Source organism: Mya arenaria, chromosome 5 (genome assembly GCF_026914265.1).
Source record: "Mya arenaria isolate MELC-2E11 chromosome 5, ASM2691426v1".
NCBI classification, from domain to species: Eukaryota; Metazoa; Mollusca; class Bivalvia; order Myida; family Myidae; genus Mya; species Mya arenaria.
Window position 1 is genome coordinate 5,871,121 of NC_069126.1, and position 16,900 is coordinate 5,888,020.

Here is a 16,900-nt window from a genome sequence, read left to right on the forward strand (position 1 = left end):
TTATTTATTCAATAAGATCAGAGAATACGCAGATCATGTGAACTATTTGAATGCGAGCCATATAATGATTTGTAACTAGCGGATCTGGGAGGGGGAGGGGGACATCCGGCGCATAGTGCATACCATCTTTTATTCACTTCCGTTTAATTCTTGAGACCGGAACAGATTCAATAATCACTTTAGATTTAACTTATTGTTCGCTTGAGGTCACGAAGGTCGGCGGTTCAAACCGAAAGACGTTACAATATTGTACCAGTAGCCCCCTTGCCTAGCGCTCAGCGTCAAACCGGAAGACGTTAAAATAATGTACCCTAGCGCTCAGCATTTAAAGGGTAGAAGTGGGGAAAAGGTGCATCAGTACTGGCTCAACCCAGGAAAGCTGTATCCCGTGTATGGGTGCTCTACACCGAGCGCGTTAAGGAACACAGAGGTCGCTTCGCAAAAAGCTAGGGTTTCGCTCCCGGATCTCTTCTATCTCACTCTGTTTCTTCAAGTCTTCCAATGTCCAGATTTGAATGGCTGTCACTTCTGTCTTATGTCAATTATGGCATTTAAAGATTTTAAGAATCGTGATGGCGTCACGGCGGGATCAAGCCATATAGCAGTCAATGGGCGCAGGCAGACCTTGATAAACTTTCATAAACAAGCCTCAGATATCCATTTCGAGAGGCCATGAGAAAGGAGACTGATGCCGATACACCAACCCACAAATTCTGGGCGTTTTTGTTGATACCAAACCAGTTTAAGTTTTGGTGTCAATGGTTTCAGCAGTTTCGAACTCGGTTTTGATAGTTTGGCTTGAAGTAACAAATGCATGGTTTTGTGTACAGTTTAAACAACATGGCGGAGCTACTGCATGTAGCCATTATTTCCAATTATAAATATAACCTTTATCATTTAGCTCATTTGCCCATTGTAAGGCATTGTTATCAAAAGGATTGAGTTTCAACAAACGTGGTTGATCACTTTCCGCCATGTTGGTTTCAAAGTAAACTAGTTTTCGGATGGAACGAACCGATGAAACCGCCTCCGGTAGGGGTTTCAATAGCAATAATAAACGATAAAACTGATTTTGGTTTTATTTCAAACTGTAACAATAAATGCAGGGTTCGTGAAACCGAAATAAAACCGAAACCATTTTATAACCAACAAAAACGCCCAGATTCTAAGGTGGGCTACTCTCACTATTTCACAATAACAGTTCGAACATGCACCAATGGTACTTCATTTTTAAAACTTATTTTCTCTCCCAACAGCTGATGTTTCGGGTGTTCAGATTCTCTGCTACATTCTGACAGACACAGGGGAAATTCAGACAGACAACTGCACAAACAGTCACCCCTTCAAATGCGTTAACGGTAGACTATTTGCGTTCGTTTTATCAATCGTGTAGCTTCTAAAACATGACAAGTTTACAGCGCTTATTCCAATCAAAGAAAGGGAAGAAGATTCTTGTGCACCTATTAACTAACTGCCAAACAAAAGCGCTTTCAATAACTATAATGCATCAGTCAATTGTAAACACGCCCCCCCCCCCCGGTCCAGGGGTATATCGGGGATAGCGGGGGAAATGGGCTGTATTTTTACCTTCAAGGTGGCCCCGCAGTACCGAGTGAGTGCGGTATACGTAGTTTTGTGCGCGTGCCGATAATAGCTGGGAATGGGTCTTACCATGGATGTCCCGGAGGTGCGGGGGCATTTGGCGGTGATTTACCAGTGTGTCCCCGCAGGTCGGGGATTTTACCCGGGATTGGCTGGACCGCAAGTAGAATTCCCCGCTATTCCCCGGACCTGGGGGCCGTGGTTACAATTGACTGGTACATGATAAACAGTCAAGTGCTCAAGCTAGGCTTTATAGCAGCATTGGGTATCCGCTGCCATTTTCCAGCACCCTGCTGCCTTTTACCTTACCAAGCTGTGCTCTTTTGTTAGATATAGTCAATTGTCAGAAATAAGTATAAAAACAATAAATATACACCATTTTGACACTGAAGGAAAGATAACAGCTATGGTATTCATAACAAACCATTAGTATTAAATATAGTTACAACACAAGCACAATAAGAATTAAACAATTTAGCCCTTTCAAGTGCCCCATTAACACTATAGGGGAACGGACACCGGATATAGCTCAAAAAGTGATAAATCAATAAGCGTTTGATTTTGACACATGGAAATTTTTCTATCATTTTTTTGTATTTTATAGTTATATATTTATCAAAATCAAAGAGTTTCGAATAACTTGATCCTGTGCAATATAGAACTATGATGAAAATGTGTCCCCTCTTTTGTATAATAGCCCAATTCTCGCCGAAAGTTGCATGATCGCTCACAAATGTTCATTTATGTGGTACGATTTGAAACATAAATCAACAAATTTAAAATAAGAATAAAAACTGAATCGAGCGATTTCATTGTAATTACATTATCTAGTAATGTGTAAGATATCAATACGATATGTTTTGTTGTTACGGAGATATTTACACTTTTTCATGCCCTGGTGGTGTACTGAGGATAGGTGATGCAAATAAACAACAGCACCGGGGATAGCTATCAAGTGGACTGAGGATAGTAACGATGTACGAGTATTAAAAATAACGAGACTGTGATAATGATTACGGTCATTTACCTATACGCGAGCTCGAGGGAAATTGTTTGGTGTTGCCCATATCGAGGGATGAGAGCAAAAAAAGTTGCTTTTTTGTATCTGTATGTACTTAAAACTGTTTCATTCATATAGATTAGTTAACAATTATATGTTATTTCACAAGCATCAACGTTCGAGTCGCAAATATCTAAATATTTGAAATACGCAGGTAATCTGATTTATTGAGGAACACAAAACAAATGGCCGTAGAATTTATTAGGTGTTTGCTATGTATATATATAGTATTGCTTTGTAAATCAAGTAGGTACGTTTTTGCACACAGAAAGTCATCAGTAGGGAATGAGATATTGTGATCAAATTTGGAATACGTGAAGCTTTTTTCTAAGCTTAGGTCGATGTTGCTATTACTTAGAACAGAATAATGGTCTCTGCTCGTTCACATCATTGAGAAAGTATGTATTGTGACCAACCCTGATATTTAAGCAGCTTGCATATATACGTTCATTTAGGAGAGCATGGATCAAACTCGTTGTTAACTTTAGTTTGCTCAATAATTTCTTATCAAATTGTACTCTCACTTTTAGCAGATTGTATAAAAGTTCGAAATAGACATACATGTATATTGAATATTAACAGTGTTACTATCAATTTTTGTCCCATTTCACATGTTATCACCAGGACACATTTCTCAACTATGAAACTATCCTCAGTACATAATACGGCTATCCCCAGTACAGTATTGTTTACATATCTAAAGGCATATCTTTAACAGTTTAAAAGTTACATTGCCAGTTCTTACAATAAAAATAGTTGAGCTTATGCTTTTGAAATCCTTCGATTCAGATTTTTTATTTATTCGATATATTTCCTAAAATAACAATACTTGTCGAAATTCTGTAAGTTTTGAGGTGATCATCTCAGACTTGAAGAAACATTTTTCGAGGTCTGCTAAATTGTAAGCACTTTAAAGTACATCATAGGCCAAATTTAGCATTAAGCTAGTAGTTCAAAAACTTGTTTCATTTGTGGATACGGTAGATTAGCGTTAACACAGCAAGATCTTACCTCTGGTAAAGAAAAACAACTGCATAATTGTCTGTTTACTTATCACTTTTTGAGCTATATCCGGTATCCGTTCCCACACAGTGATTAAAGCTCTTTCAATGCGCATCAAAAGTGTCCTTTCAGACCTAGCTCCCTGGCCTTTTCAATTCCTGGCTGGAGCGCTGACATCCTTAACCCAATTTTTCGTTTGATACCATTTATTGCAGCCTTGACTAATTTGGTGACGCTAAGGACAATCCTTATTCATGCCAGAAAAGCCAAGGTCAAAATATTCAACATTCCGGGACTAACCTTACAATTTTGTATTATTCTGTAGGCAGTCTAGCGCCTGTGGTGCGGTACTTTGGGAACACATCCCCGTTTAAGCGCTACTCTTCCCACACGACACACGGAGGAATGGATAAAAATTTGCTTATTCCGCTGGTCTGCACCGGGGTAGTTGTCCTTTTTGCTGTTGTGGTCGCCGTCTGCCGCTGTTTTTGTCGTCAGAATAGGTAATGTGTACACTCATATTTATAACTAATATAATATTATTAACTTACCAGAATTTCTTTCAAAAAAGATACTCGGCCATGGTAAACCAGCAGGCTAACTTGTGTCCAAATGATTTGAATGTTCGACATGAACCAGATATCGTTTTTGTTTTAATTGATTATACCGGGGATAGCCGGGAAATGGGCCGAGTTTTTTTCCGTGTGACCCCGCAGTGCCGGGTGAATGCGGTGGTTTTGTCTTCACACCAAAAACAGCGGGAAATGGGCCTTACCTAGGGTTCCTGGGGTGCGGGGGCATTTCGCGGGGATTTTACCAGCAGTGTGTCCCCGTAGGGTGGAGATTTTACCCGGGCTTGGCTGGACCGAAAGTCAAAGTCCCCGCTATTCCTCGGACCTGGGGGAGGGGGTGGCGTGGTTACAATTGACTGGTGCAGTAGTAGATCAAAATGCAAGAAAGGGAAACGAAGCAGGATTGCATTACACAAAAAAACCATTAGTCAATGTGTACTATTTCAAGCGGTTAACCCGTTATTTACTCTAATAAAATGATCTCTCTTACTTTTCTGGAAAAGTCGTTCGCGGAGAAATAAAATACTTCAACTTTTAAACTATCAGAGATCTAAAGAGCTCATTTCCAATACTCCTTTATTTTATTTGACTACTAATGGGATTTCTAGTTTTAGTTTATAACGGCCAATGAAAATCTTAATTTCATTTAATTCATTTCTGTGAATTTCACAGGAAGTTGTTGTGATTTCAGTCGGCCTTATGGTCGACAAGGGGAATTTCATATTGGCTTTGTTATCTGGCCAAGGGATATTGGTTCACGTATTATAAAGTATTATAACATGTCCAATTCAAAATGTAACAGCCAGTTCGAAAGCACCTTATGAATGAGATCAAGTATCTACAAATTTGTACTTGGCCTGTCCTTTAAACACTAAGCTAAGAACCCCTTGTTCATTGCCCTTATGTCGAAGCAGGTTGCCAAATTGCATATGTACTGTTGTTTTTTAACCGATGGACAATTTAGGACTGTGTTCAAAGAAGAAAAAAGGATTAAATTAGGACTTGAAAAAAAGTCCAAATATATATATATATATATATGCCTGACATGAATTTATATCGATAAGTTCTTAAAATGATACATACGGCAGTATGTAGTATATATAATTTAAGAATTACTGTTAAAATAGTTATTCCATACTTGCCCAGGTGTTTAACTAATCAGAATACTCCTTTTTCGGTATTGGCTCTGTTTTCCTCCTACAAACGCTGACTTAACCGCTCTTTTAAATGAACTCGCCCATGTCTTGGACCAGCAATAAGTTTTATCTGTAATGCATCTGAAATTTTATCTCTATTTTTCTATTTGATATCGAAATTGCAGAAAGAAATTATAGCATACAAAAGTAGTTTGGTTATAGTGGAGGGCGAACCCATGCCGGTCTGATCAAGAAGAAAACATAAATAAAACCTTAATCATTAAAGTGACCCTTACAAGTTAGCGTTATAACGTTCGCTAATGAAAATTGTGGTATTTTTATTTTTGGTATCTTGGTTTAAACACTGCGAATAATTTGCCACACTTTTTATCGACTTTCAAAAAAGTGCGTTTTCGAAAACATGAGCGAGTCCCTTTAAAGGTTTAAGATTTTCCCACATTAAATTTCAAACTTGGTACTATTGATGGATAAAGTAGCATGGTGTTCATATATAACATATTTAGGCCTTATGCGGTATTTATCCATTATTTATTTTTTTATTTTTAGTTTTAAATTAAGGCGAGTTCACTTTATTAGTTTATGTATATGTCATTTTTATAACGAGCATTAACTGGGACAATTGGTTATTTAATATCATTTTTTTGTAAAGTCAAGTCAAGTCAAGTCAAGTCAAGTCAAGTCAAGCCAAATCAAGTCAAGTCTAGTCATGCCACGTCATGTGAAGTCAAGTCATGTCAAGTCAAGTAAAGTCAAGTCAAGAATAGTCATCATGAATGTCAGAATTTCGGAGAATGATTGATGTACAGAACAGAAAACGCACAGACAGAGCGTCCTACATAGTGCAGTTCCCTTCTGTCATCTGTAATATGATAACTTACTTAATCTACTTAAACATATCAATTGCAGGCATGGAAAAAGCGGGTCACCAAATTTGGCCGATAACTACTCGGAAACCGCCGATTCCGTCACGTTTAACGCGTTGAAATCGTCGGAAGCCAACGACTACGCCACGCCATCAGACGCGCTTTTAGGAGGCGGCCCAAAGACAGCTCGTTCCAGGTCGTCTCTGATTGAGGGCGAATACGATGTTTTGCAACAGGGGAACACACAAACAGATAAACCTAAACGAGAGGTGGCGAAAGTGAACGCTTATAATCACGTGACAATTGTGCCGCCCAATCAGGATCGAGCGAGTGGATCAAAGGAGGGCGAAAATGAATATGACGTGTCAACCTTACATAAACAGACGAACATTGTTGTTGATCCAGAAAAGGGGTCCGGAAATGTTTATGGTCACGTGGATATTAGATAGTATTAAGGCCAGAAAACAATAACTGTCTGTTTCCGATTTCATTGCCCCCCAAAATAAGGATAGGTCAGGATTTTTGTACATTTTTTTATTTTAAATTGCATGTAAATTTGTTTCTGAATATCATTACATTACACACTTAAAACTGTTACCATTTTGTCTAGGTATCGTTCACTAAAGCGCTTTATAAAAACTACACATTTACGCGCTTTTTCGAAGCAATGCACTATCGAAAAGATAAGCTAAAAAGAAGAACAAATACACAGTCAGAAAAAATGTACCGATATCAATACAGTAAAACTTCTGTAGCTCGAAAAGGCGATAACTCGAACAGGCGATACTTCAAGACCTGAGGATTGGTCGATTACGGGGCTAAGTCCCGACCCTTCATCCTTCTATTTTCATATTAAATATTATATGCAAAAATAAGGTCCGGCGGGAAAAGTAAAAGAAGGTCGGGAATTCGGAAAAAACTTTTTGTATTCAGAAAGAAAGTGTATCTGTGAAATGTGTGCGATGTAATTTTGTTAACATTGTCTAAACAATATTTGTATAAAACTATAAACTGTTTTGATACCTTTGATAAAAGAGCATTATATGTTTAGTTGGAGTTTTCATCGAAATATTCCGGAAGATAAATTGGCGAAAACTGTACCGACTGTTATTTCGTTGTTGCCAACAATTTTGATTTAAAGGTGCACTCTCACAGATTTAAGGTTCTGACAACTTTTTTTAATTTTTTGTCTTGGAATGAGCCAATATTTGCGAAAATCCATGGAAAGCAATGATATAAGACTGCTGACAAAAATTAGATCGTATATTTTTATATTTAAGTTCAAAAATTAATTTTTTATGCATTTTGTTTGGCCATAAAACATTAATTTTCGAAAGGAAATATGCAAATCTGCTATCTAATCGTTTGTCAGCAATCTTTTATTATTGGTTTGCAGATATTGTCCAAGACAAAAAATAAAATAGTTGTAAAAACGGTAAATCTGTTAAGAGTGCACCTTTAAAAAACTATTTCCATGACATAAATATTTTTATCAGATATTCATGAAACTCGGTAAGAATGTCTGTGAACACTATATTTAAAACAAATGAGGTCAATAAGTCAAATATTAAGACGATAGTATGTGTTAATGTTTATCATTTCTTTTACAAATACATCCGTGTGCATTCAACCTTCAGGAATCTCAGTTAAGATATCTCTCAGCACGATAATTAAGAATATATGCTTTTTTGTGAATAAGGGTTTTCCCGGGTAAATAAAACTAGGTCACTAGGTCAAGTCAAGAAAAAATGCATGCATGAATTCAAGAGTGTTTTTATCCAATCTTTATAAAACTCAGTCAGAATATTTGTCAACATGATATTTAAAACCAGGGTGAATATGGGTCAGCTCAGGTCAAAAACTAGGTCACTAGGCCAAATATGAAGACGAGTTAGTAAATTCAATAATATTCAATGAACGCGATAGTACGATGATGAAAACACGACAGTACGATGACGAAAACACGACAGTTCGAAACTACGATGGTGAAAACGCGAAAGTACGATGGTGAAAACACGATAGTTTATCGCATTATCATCATCGTACTGTCGTATTATCGCGTTTTCGTTATCGTAGTTTCGTGGTTTCGCGTTTTCATCATCGTACTTTCGAGTATCGCGTTTCAGATCAACACATTCACAGGCCCTAACGACATTCCGTAGAAATCCGGCTTCAATGCGGAATCCGCTTTAATCTTAAAGCGATATTAAATATGAAAATATGACCTTGACTAACGTCGTCTTCTTATACATAACTTGATACATTGATGTCACAAATATTCTTTTTATGATGTACTGGTTAGGGACCGCTTTTCGCCTGCAAATGTGTTTTTTTTTTTAAAAATCGTGTACGTGAAGTTAGCGGCCTAGCGGCCTAGCGGCGTGAAGTTAGCGGCCTAGCGGCGTGAAGTTAGCGGCCTAGCGGCCTAGCGGCGTGAAGTAAGCGGCCTGGCGGCCTAGCGGCGTGAAGTTGGCGGCCTAGCGGCCTAGCGGCCTAGCGGCCTGGCGGCCTAATTATATTTTCTATTTCCAAGCAATTTTTAATGCGTTTTTTTTTTAAACAATGATAAATCAAGGTTTTTTATTTATATAGTTACATAGCGGCCTTAAATTGTTATCTATTCAGAATATTTTCTTTACCTTTTATTCTAAAACAATTTTAAATTAACTGTTTTATGCACAAATTATCACTCTGAAGCGTTTTTCAACTTTTTTTCAAAAATGTCGATCGAGCACTTCAGCGGCCTAGCGGCCTAGCGGCCTAGCGGCCTAGCTGCGTGAAGTTAGCGGCCTGGCGGCCTAGCGGCCTAAAATGGTATCCTATTTCAAAGCATGTATACATGCATTTTCTTCTAAAACAATGACATATTAACTGTTTGAATGCACAAATTAACACTTTGAAGCTATTAACGATTATCAACAGTCTTCTTTTAAGAGCGTCGATAAAGCAGTCAGCTATTTCAAAGCATTAAACATGCCTGTTCTTCTAAAACAATGATGTATTTACTGTTTTTATGCACAAATTATCACTCTAAAGCGTTTTTCATTTTTTTCCCCAAAAAAGTCGATCGAGCACTTCAGCGGCCTAGCGGCCTAGCGGCCTAGCGGCGTGAAGTTAGCGGCCTGGCGGCCTAGCGGCCTAGCGGCCTAGCGGCCTAAAATGGTTTCCTATTTCAAAGCATGTATACATGCATTTTCTTCTAAAACAATGACATATTAACTGTTTGAATGCACAAATTAACACTTAGAAGCTATTAGCGATAATCAACATATTTTTTTTCAAAAAAGTCGATTAAGCAATCAGCTATTTCAAAGCATTAAACATGCGTGATCTTCTGAATCAATGATATATTTACTGTTTTTATGCACAAATTATCACTCTGAAGCGTTTTACAACTTTTTTTAAAAAAGTCGATCGAGCACTTCAGCGGCCTAGCGGCCTAGCGGCGTGAAGTTAGCGGCCTGGCGGCCTAGCGGCCTAAAATGGTATCCTATTTCAAAGCATGTATACATGCATTTTCTTCTAAAACAATGACATATTAACTGTTTGAATGCACAAATTAACACTTAGAAGCTATTAGCGATAATCAACATATTTTTTTCCAAAAAAGTCGATTAAGCAATCAGCTATTTCAAAGCATTAAACATGCGTGATCTTCTGAATCAATGATATATTTACTGTTTTTATGCACAAATTATCACTCTGAAGCGTTTTACAACTTTTTTTAAAAAAGTCGATCGAGCACTTCAGCGGCCTAGCGGCCTAGCGGCCTAGCGGCGTGAAGTTAGCGGCCTGGCGGCCTAGCGGCCTAGCGGCCTAAAATGGTATCCTATTTCAAAGCATGTATACATGCATTTTCTTCTAAAACAATGACATATTAACTGTTTTTATGCACAAATTAACACTTTGAAGCTGTAAGCGATTATCAACAGTCTTTCTTTAAGAGCGTCGATTAAGCAGTCAGCTATTTCAAAGCATTAAACATGCCTGATCTATTAAAACAATGATATATTTACTGTTTTATGCACAAATTATCACTCTAAGCGTTTTTTTTTTTGTTTTTTTTCAAAAAAGTTGATCGAGCACTTCAGCGGCCTAGCGGCCTAGCGGCGTGAAGTTAGCGGCCTGGCAGCCTAGCGGCCTAAAATGGTATCCTATTTCAAAGCATGCATACATGCCTGTTCTTCTTAAACAATGATATATTTACTGTTTTATGCACAAATTATCACTCTGAAGCGTTTTTCAATTCTTTTCCAAAAAAGTCGATCGAGCACTTCAGCGGCCTAGCGGCCTAGCGGCCTAGCGGCGTGAAGTTAGCGGCTTGGCGGCCTAGCGGCGTAAGATGGTTTCCTATTTCAAAGCATGTATACATGCATTTTCTTCTTAAACAATGACATATTAACTGTTTGAATGCACAAATTAACACTTTGAAGCTATAAGCGATAATCAACATTTTTTTTCAAAAAAGTCGATTGAGCAGTCAGCTATTTCAAAGCATTAAACATGGCTGATCTTCTAAAACAATGATATATTTACTGTTTTTATGCACAAATTATCACTCTAAAGCGTTTTTTATTTTTTTCCAAAAAAAATCGATCGAGCACTTCAGCGGCCTAGCGGCCTAGCGGCGTGAAGTTAGCGGCCTGGCGGCCTAGCGGCCTAGCGGCCTAAAATGGTTTCCTATTTCAAAGCATGTATACATGCATTTTCTTCTAAAACAATGACATAATAACTGTTTTTATGCACAAATTAACACTTTGAAGCTATTAGCGATTATCAACAGTTTTTTTCAACAGCGTCGATAAAGCAGTCAGCTATTTCAAAGCATTTATAAATATAAATTTAAAAATCTGCGATCTAATTTTTTTAGCAGTCTTATATAACTGGTTTCCGTGCATTTTCGCAAAAATTGGCTCGTTCCAAGGCAAAAAAATGAAAAGTTGTCAAAACGTTAAATCTGGGAATCTTTATTATGTTTGCAATATACACTTCACTGGCAATCAATTTAAACTTAGATAAATAAATACAAGTTAAAACACTACATTTAATTAATGATATAATTCAAAATTGTACGAACTACTTCTACTGATGTACTGGCAAACACCCGAGCTTGTTTTCGAGAAAAATGGCCGAGGAGTTCCGAATGGCTCTCAATCTCAACGTGTCAACACAGACAATGTTATATAACCGCTAATACAACTACATTGTATTTCGATATAAATAGAACACACACAACCAATACTTAATAACGTTGAAATATTACATTTTGTTTGCATATTGAAATGAATAAGTGTCGTCATTAAGTTTTAAATTCGGACATATTCGGACACAATTACAGATGTTAATTAAACAGTTAATTTAAAAAACAAATATATTAAATATATCACACAGTTCTACGTGACAATACTTTCATTCAAGACCTAGCAATATCCGAAACGATCCAACTTCCGGTGATGACGTCACTCTTTTTCATCATCTCAGGAGCAATGATGAGAGCGCCCCTACCCAGGAAAGAATCCAAGCAACAATGGCGAGTCCAAACCACGCGCCATGATCATACGTGTCTAGTTTGAGCTTAGCTTCGAACAGAGCGAACCCAGCCAGCAGAGCGACACCTGAAGGTGGGTGAACTAATTAATTGGATGGCTGGATGAAAAGATTGCTTGGATGGATGGATGGATGGATGGATGGATGGATGGATGGATGGATGGATGGATGGATGGATGGATGGATGGATGGATGGATGGATGGATGGATGGATGGATGGATGGATGGATGGATGGATGGATGGATGGATGGATGGATGGATGGATGGATGGATGGATGGATGGATGGATGGATGGATGGATGGATGGATGGATGGATGGATGGATGGATGGATGGATGGATGGATGGATGGATGGATGGATGGATGGATGGATGGATGGATGGATGGATGGATGGATGGATGGATGGATGGATGGATGGATGGATGGATGGATGGATGGATGGATGGATGGATGGATGGATGGATGGATGGATGGATGGATGGATGGATGGATGGATGGATGGATGGATGGATGGATGGATGGATGGATGGATGGATGGATGGATGGATGGATGGATGGATGGATGGATGGATGGATGGATGGATGGATGGATGGATGGATGGATGGATGGATGGATGGATGGATGGATGGATGGATGGATGGATGGATGGATGGATGGATGGATGGATGGATGGATGGATGGATGGATGGATGGATGGATGGATGGATGGATGGATGGATGGATGGATGGATGGATGGATGGATGGATGGATGGATGGATGGATGGATGGATGGATGGATGGATGGATGGATGGATGGATGGATGGATGGATGGATGGATGGATGGATGGATGGATGGATGGATGGATGGATGGATGGTAGATGGATGGATGGGTGGATGGGTGGGTGGGGGATTTTGGTGGGTTTTGACGGACGGACGGACGGTCGGATGAACGGACGGACGGACGGACGGATAGACGGACAGATTGATGGGATGTACCTCAGACCTTTTAAACCACGTTTTGGAACTCATATTTTTGGGCTAAGCCTATGTGTGCCCTCTCTAATGTCAAATCCTGGATAACCTCGGGCTTTGGGGGCGAATTTGTCGATGGATATAAGGATAATTATTATGTAATAGTGATTAATTACTTTTGTTTTGCTTTATCGCTTAACAGGCAACCTCGGTATAATAAGCATGCAAATAAAAATATAAGTCACAGTATTCAAGAAAAGGAACAAACCGGCAACAAATGCCACACCCTCGGCGGCAAAGCTGGCGACTTGCTTATCTGGCATCGCCGCCAGCTTGATGGCAGCTACCACCGCCGCTTCTAGCAGCAGTATAATACTCAGGAACATGCATGCGCGGACGCCGTTGACGTTGTTCTTGTCCTCGTCGGCTGTAACATGGCCTGTAAACGCCAGCTCCACCACTTTACGGTGGTGCAAAGAAAAAGAGCTGTCGACACTTCCGTGGTGGAGCTGTGCCTTATGTTTACATGGACAAACGTGAGTATGACTTATATTTTCTTTGATAATTTAATTTAACGGACATATTTCGAAAATTGCAGAATGTGGTACCGTGTAAGAACACTTCTACTGTAGGCTGGTTACTATGTCGTTTCAATATTGTGCAAACTGTGGTGCCAGGAGCTAATCTCCCGAATCAGACTTGTGCATATTTTGAGATCTGATTGCATAGCAAGTACATTTCGGTGCTTACACACCCCGTAAGAACATTCTCACGCATGCAAACATAACTGTTATGTATAGTACCTATGCCGGAACACAACAAAACTAATAAGCACTTCTTAAAAAGGAAAAATGCACATATTTATAAAAGTGGTGGCGCTGTTGCCCTAGTGGTGGCGCTGTCGAGTAGTGGTGGCGCTATCGAGTATGTTTTGCGTATGAAGTATTATAAAAAGTTAACGCTTTTGGAATGAATACAAAAGTTGCTATGTTTATCATTCATCGAACATTATGCTGGTATGCATACTACTTGCGGAAACAAAACTCTTCGCGAGCTACCTTAACCTTACTTAAAACTATTTCGAAACAAACGGCTAGGTGCTGTTAATTTTTAACATAGAATTATAAGTATCTATCATGTGTGTCCGGTTATGAGGGAGGTATTCTTGCATACCGGACGTGTGTTTCCGGTCATTTGTCCAGTGCTGGAAAAACGCATCTTACACCCCCCCATGTAAGATGAGTTACGCGCAACGCGCTTCTTCTTATTTCTTTTATTGTATGGTTTATGAACAGTACATTATTTCATTTCAATAAAGCGCAATCAAATAAATAAGTATGCAATTAATTAAAACAGATAATGAATAATCGTAAAAACGCGATTTAAATAGTTACTATTTGACATCAATAGTGATTTAAAATTACTGCGCTTTATGACGTCAGTAAACAAGGTTTCACGCCTTTTTTGGTAAAATGTACAAAAGTGCGTTTTCTACGTCAATTCTTACACAAACTGATAATTTTAGAATTGCAAGAAAAAAATATCAATCATGTTTTTCCGGTCCGGACCGAAAAATCCGTCCTTCGGTCATGCTGCGTGGCCTGTAACTCGGCAAGCCTCGTTACCGGCTTACGAGCGTGCACTCGGGTCGGATTTTTCCATCCGTACCGGGCACACATGGTAGATACTTACTTGTTATCAATGAGAAATAAAACAACTATAAACCTGTACATTTATAATGACTATGATCACTTCTAACTCCTACATTTATGTCCCTTGTAAGAACAGTTTTGCATTTCATTTAATACGGATATTAATTCATTGAGATAAGTATTACGGTAGTTATATCAATAATAATAATTCACTAAACTTGTATAAAAGTTGTTTTTTTTTTAATGGAGAAAGGAAGAAAAACAGCAAAATCCATTTGATCTAGACAATAGTCATTTTTTGTTGACTTTCGAAAGGAAATTAATACATGTTTTGTTTCCCTAAATGTTTACATTACTACTGAAACAAATTCCGATGTTTTTTTAGAAATTAATTATTTTAAAGTTTAGACATTAAATTATTTCTACCTGAATCAAACATTGAATTTAATTAATTATAATAATTAACTGATTAAATGTTATACATGCTTTTATTGCTATGTTTTACCATGTTCCATGCATTTTTTATCTGATTGTAAGGCCACACCAAATTGATATTTCGTTCCGCAGATTTACCGCTCCTATTTTTTTGAAAATGTAAAAAAAAAAAAAAAAAAAAAATTGTGCGCCCGCACCTCCATTTTGATCGCCAAGCAGAATGTTTTCATGTTATAAAATTTATTAAAAGGCTAAAAATAATTAAGTATAATTTTTCTATGCTAGTTTTCGTGTTTTTGTAAAGGGAAGTTACCGATGCGTAGTGTTTTTATACTGTATATCGATCGGTTTAGCATGGGTTTCAATAAATTCAATCAAAATAGCGGCTTCCGGTATAAACAAAGTGGCTCGAAGTTGAGAAATTAAATCTTATTTTTGACAATAAATATGTTTTGAGCATGCTTGAAGTCATTGTTGATCGACTCATGCACTAAAGGATCGTTATTTAAAGCAATCATTATGTAATAAAGCATGTGTATCTGAGACTGGTAGCGATTATATTGCGAACTTACAGACGAAGCAGTTTAAAGGGATTTACTAGCCTTTTAGGGCTAAAGAAGTTCCCTAGACGACAAAAGGTAGACAAAAGGTAGTAATTAGTGACTCGTTTTGAATGGAAATCGGACAGGTCAACTTAACTGGAACATGAGTCATTGTTTGGTCCAAATTGATGTATCAAGCTCATTCCGTCGAACCAGACGAAATGTCTCGGTCAAGCTCGATCCAATCGGAACACCTCGGCCACTATCCAACAGTTTATCCTGAAACTTACCGGAGATGGCCGAGTTGTTACGATTGAACTTGATATTGTGGTATATCGCCTCAGTTGCAGTATACATGTTAGTCATGCCCCCTTTTACATTACACTATCATAGTTGGGTTATCAATGTGCAGATATTGACTTAAAATTCATTATCAAATCATGATGAAACTTAGTGACAGTGTTCGTGGGCATAAAGACTGGGTCAACGGCGATCGCTTCAGTAACATCAGAGTTATGCACATTATATTAAAATAGAGTTGGTTTATAACTGTGCATATAATTACTGTATGCATTAATTATCGAATCATGATGAAACTTGGTGAAAAAGTTTGCAGGCAATATGTCACGGTGAAATTCGACGGTGGGGCAATTCACCGTCCGTCCGATGCCAGAGCGATGGACAAAAGGAACCTTGGTCCCCGAAACTCTGTTAGAGCCCAGTTTCATTTTTACACATGTATAGTAGTATATTGTTTAAATATATTGTAGACTAGATACGCTATGTTTGATGTTTGTTGAGAACGTTTTATTCAAATACTCCTTTATATTTAAATACCCGGTATTGTTTGACTGTTAATTAGAATACAACAAAAAATTCAGCCAATGAAATTGCAGATCGGCAATCATAAAGCAATAGGCTTAATAATGAAGAATTTCAACTGTCGGTAGCAAGACATTCATTTTTGTGTTTGTCCATTGTCCAATGTCATGCCAACACGATATTTAATTTTGAATGTCCAATGTCCAATGTTGTGCTTGCAAGTCATTCAGTTTGGATGTCCAATGTCGTATGGTAAGCTAACTTCACACAGCTATCCGAGACCGTGTAGAATGTTTTACCGAAGCAATCCTGGGTACTGTGGTGTGCGTGGAGCAGCTATGACTCAGTTATCCGACGTTCTGTGCTTGAATGTTTTACCAAAGCAACCTGGGTGCTGGGGTGAGCGTGTAGCAGCTATGACTCAGTTATCCGAGGATGTGTACCGGAATGTTTAACCGAACCAATTGGATGCTGGTGTGTGCGTGTAGCAGCTATGACTCAGTTATCCGAGGTTGTGTACCAGAATGTTTGACCGAAGCAATCTGGATGTTGGGGTGTGCGTGTAGCATTTCTGACTCAGTTATCCGAGGTTGTGTACCAGAATGCTTTACCGAAGCAACCTTGGTGCTGAGGTGTGCGTGTAGCAGCTATGACTTAGCTTTCCGAGTTTATGTACCTTAATGTTTAAC

The 16,900-nt window shown here is 38.4% G+C and overlaps 1 protein-coding gene across 1 annotated transcript in view; it reads left to right on the forward strand.

Annotated features, from left to right (window-relative positions):
• LOC128236321 (uncharacterized) overlaps positions 1 to 7,356 on the forward strand; it is a 13,634-nt gene extending 6,278 nt beyond the window's left edge. Inside the window, exons 5-7 of the mRNA XM_052951222.1 lie at positions 1,257 to 1,358; positions 3,990 to 4,167; positions 6,300 to 7,356. Coding sequence (XP_052807182.1) covers positions 1,257 to 1,358; positions 3,990 to 4,167; positions 6,300 to 6,705 — 686 coding nt within the window. The 3' untranslated portion in view covers positions 6,706 to 7,356. The remainder of the gene's footprint in view (positions 1 to 1,256; positions 1,359 to 3,989; positions 4,168 to 6,299) is intronic.
• Positions 7,357 to 16,900: the final 9,544 nt, after the last annotated feature.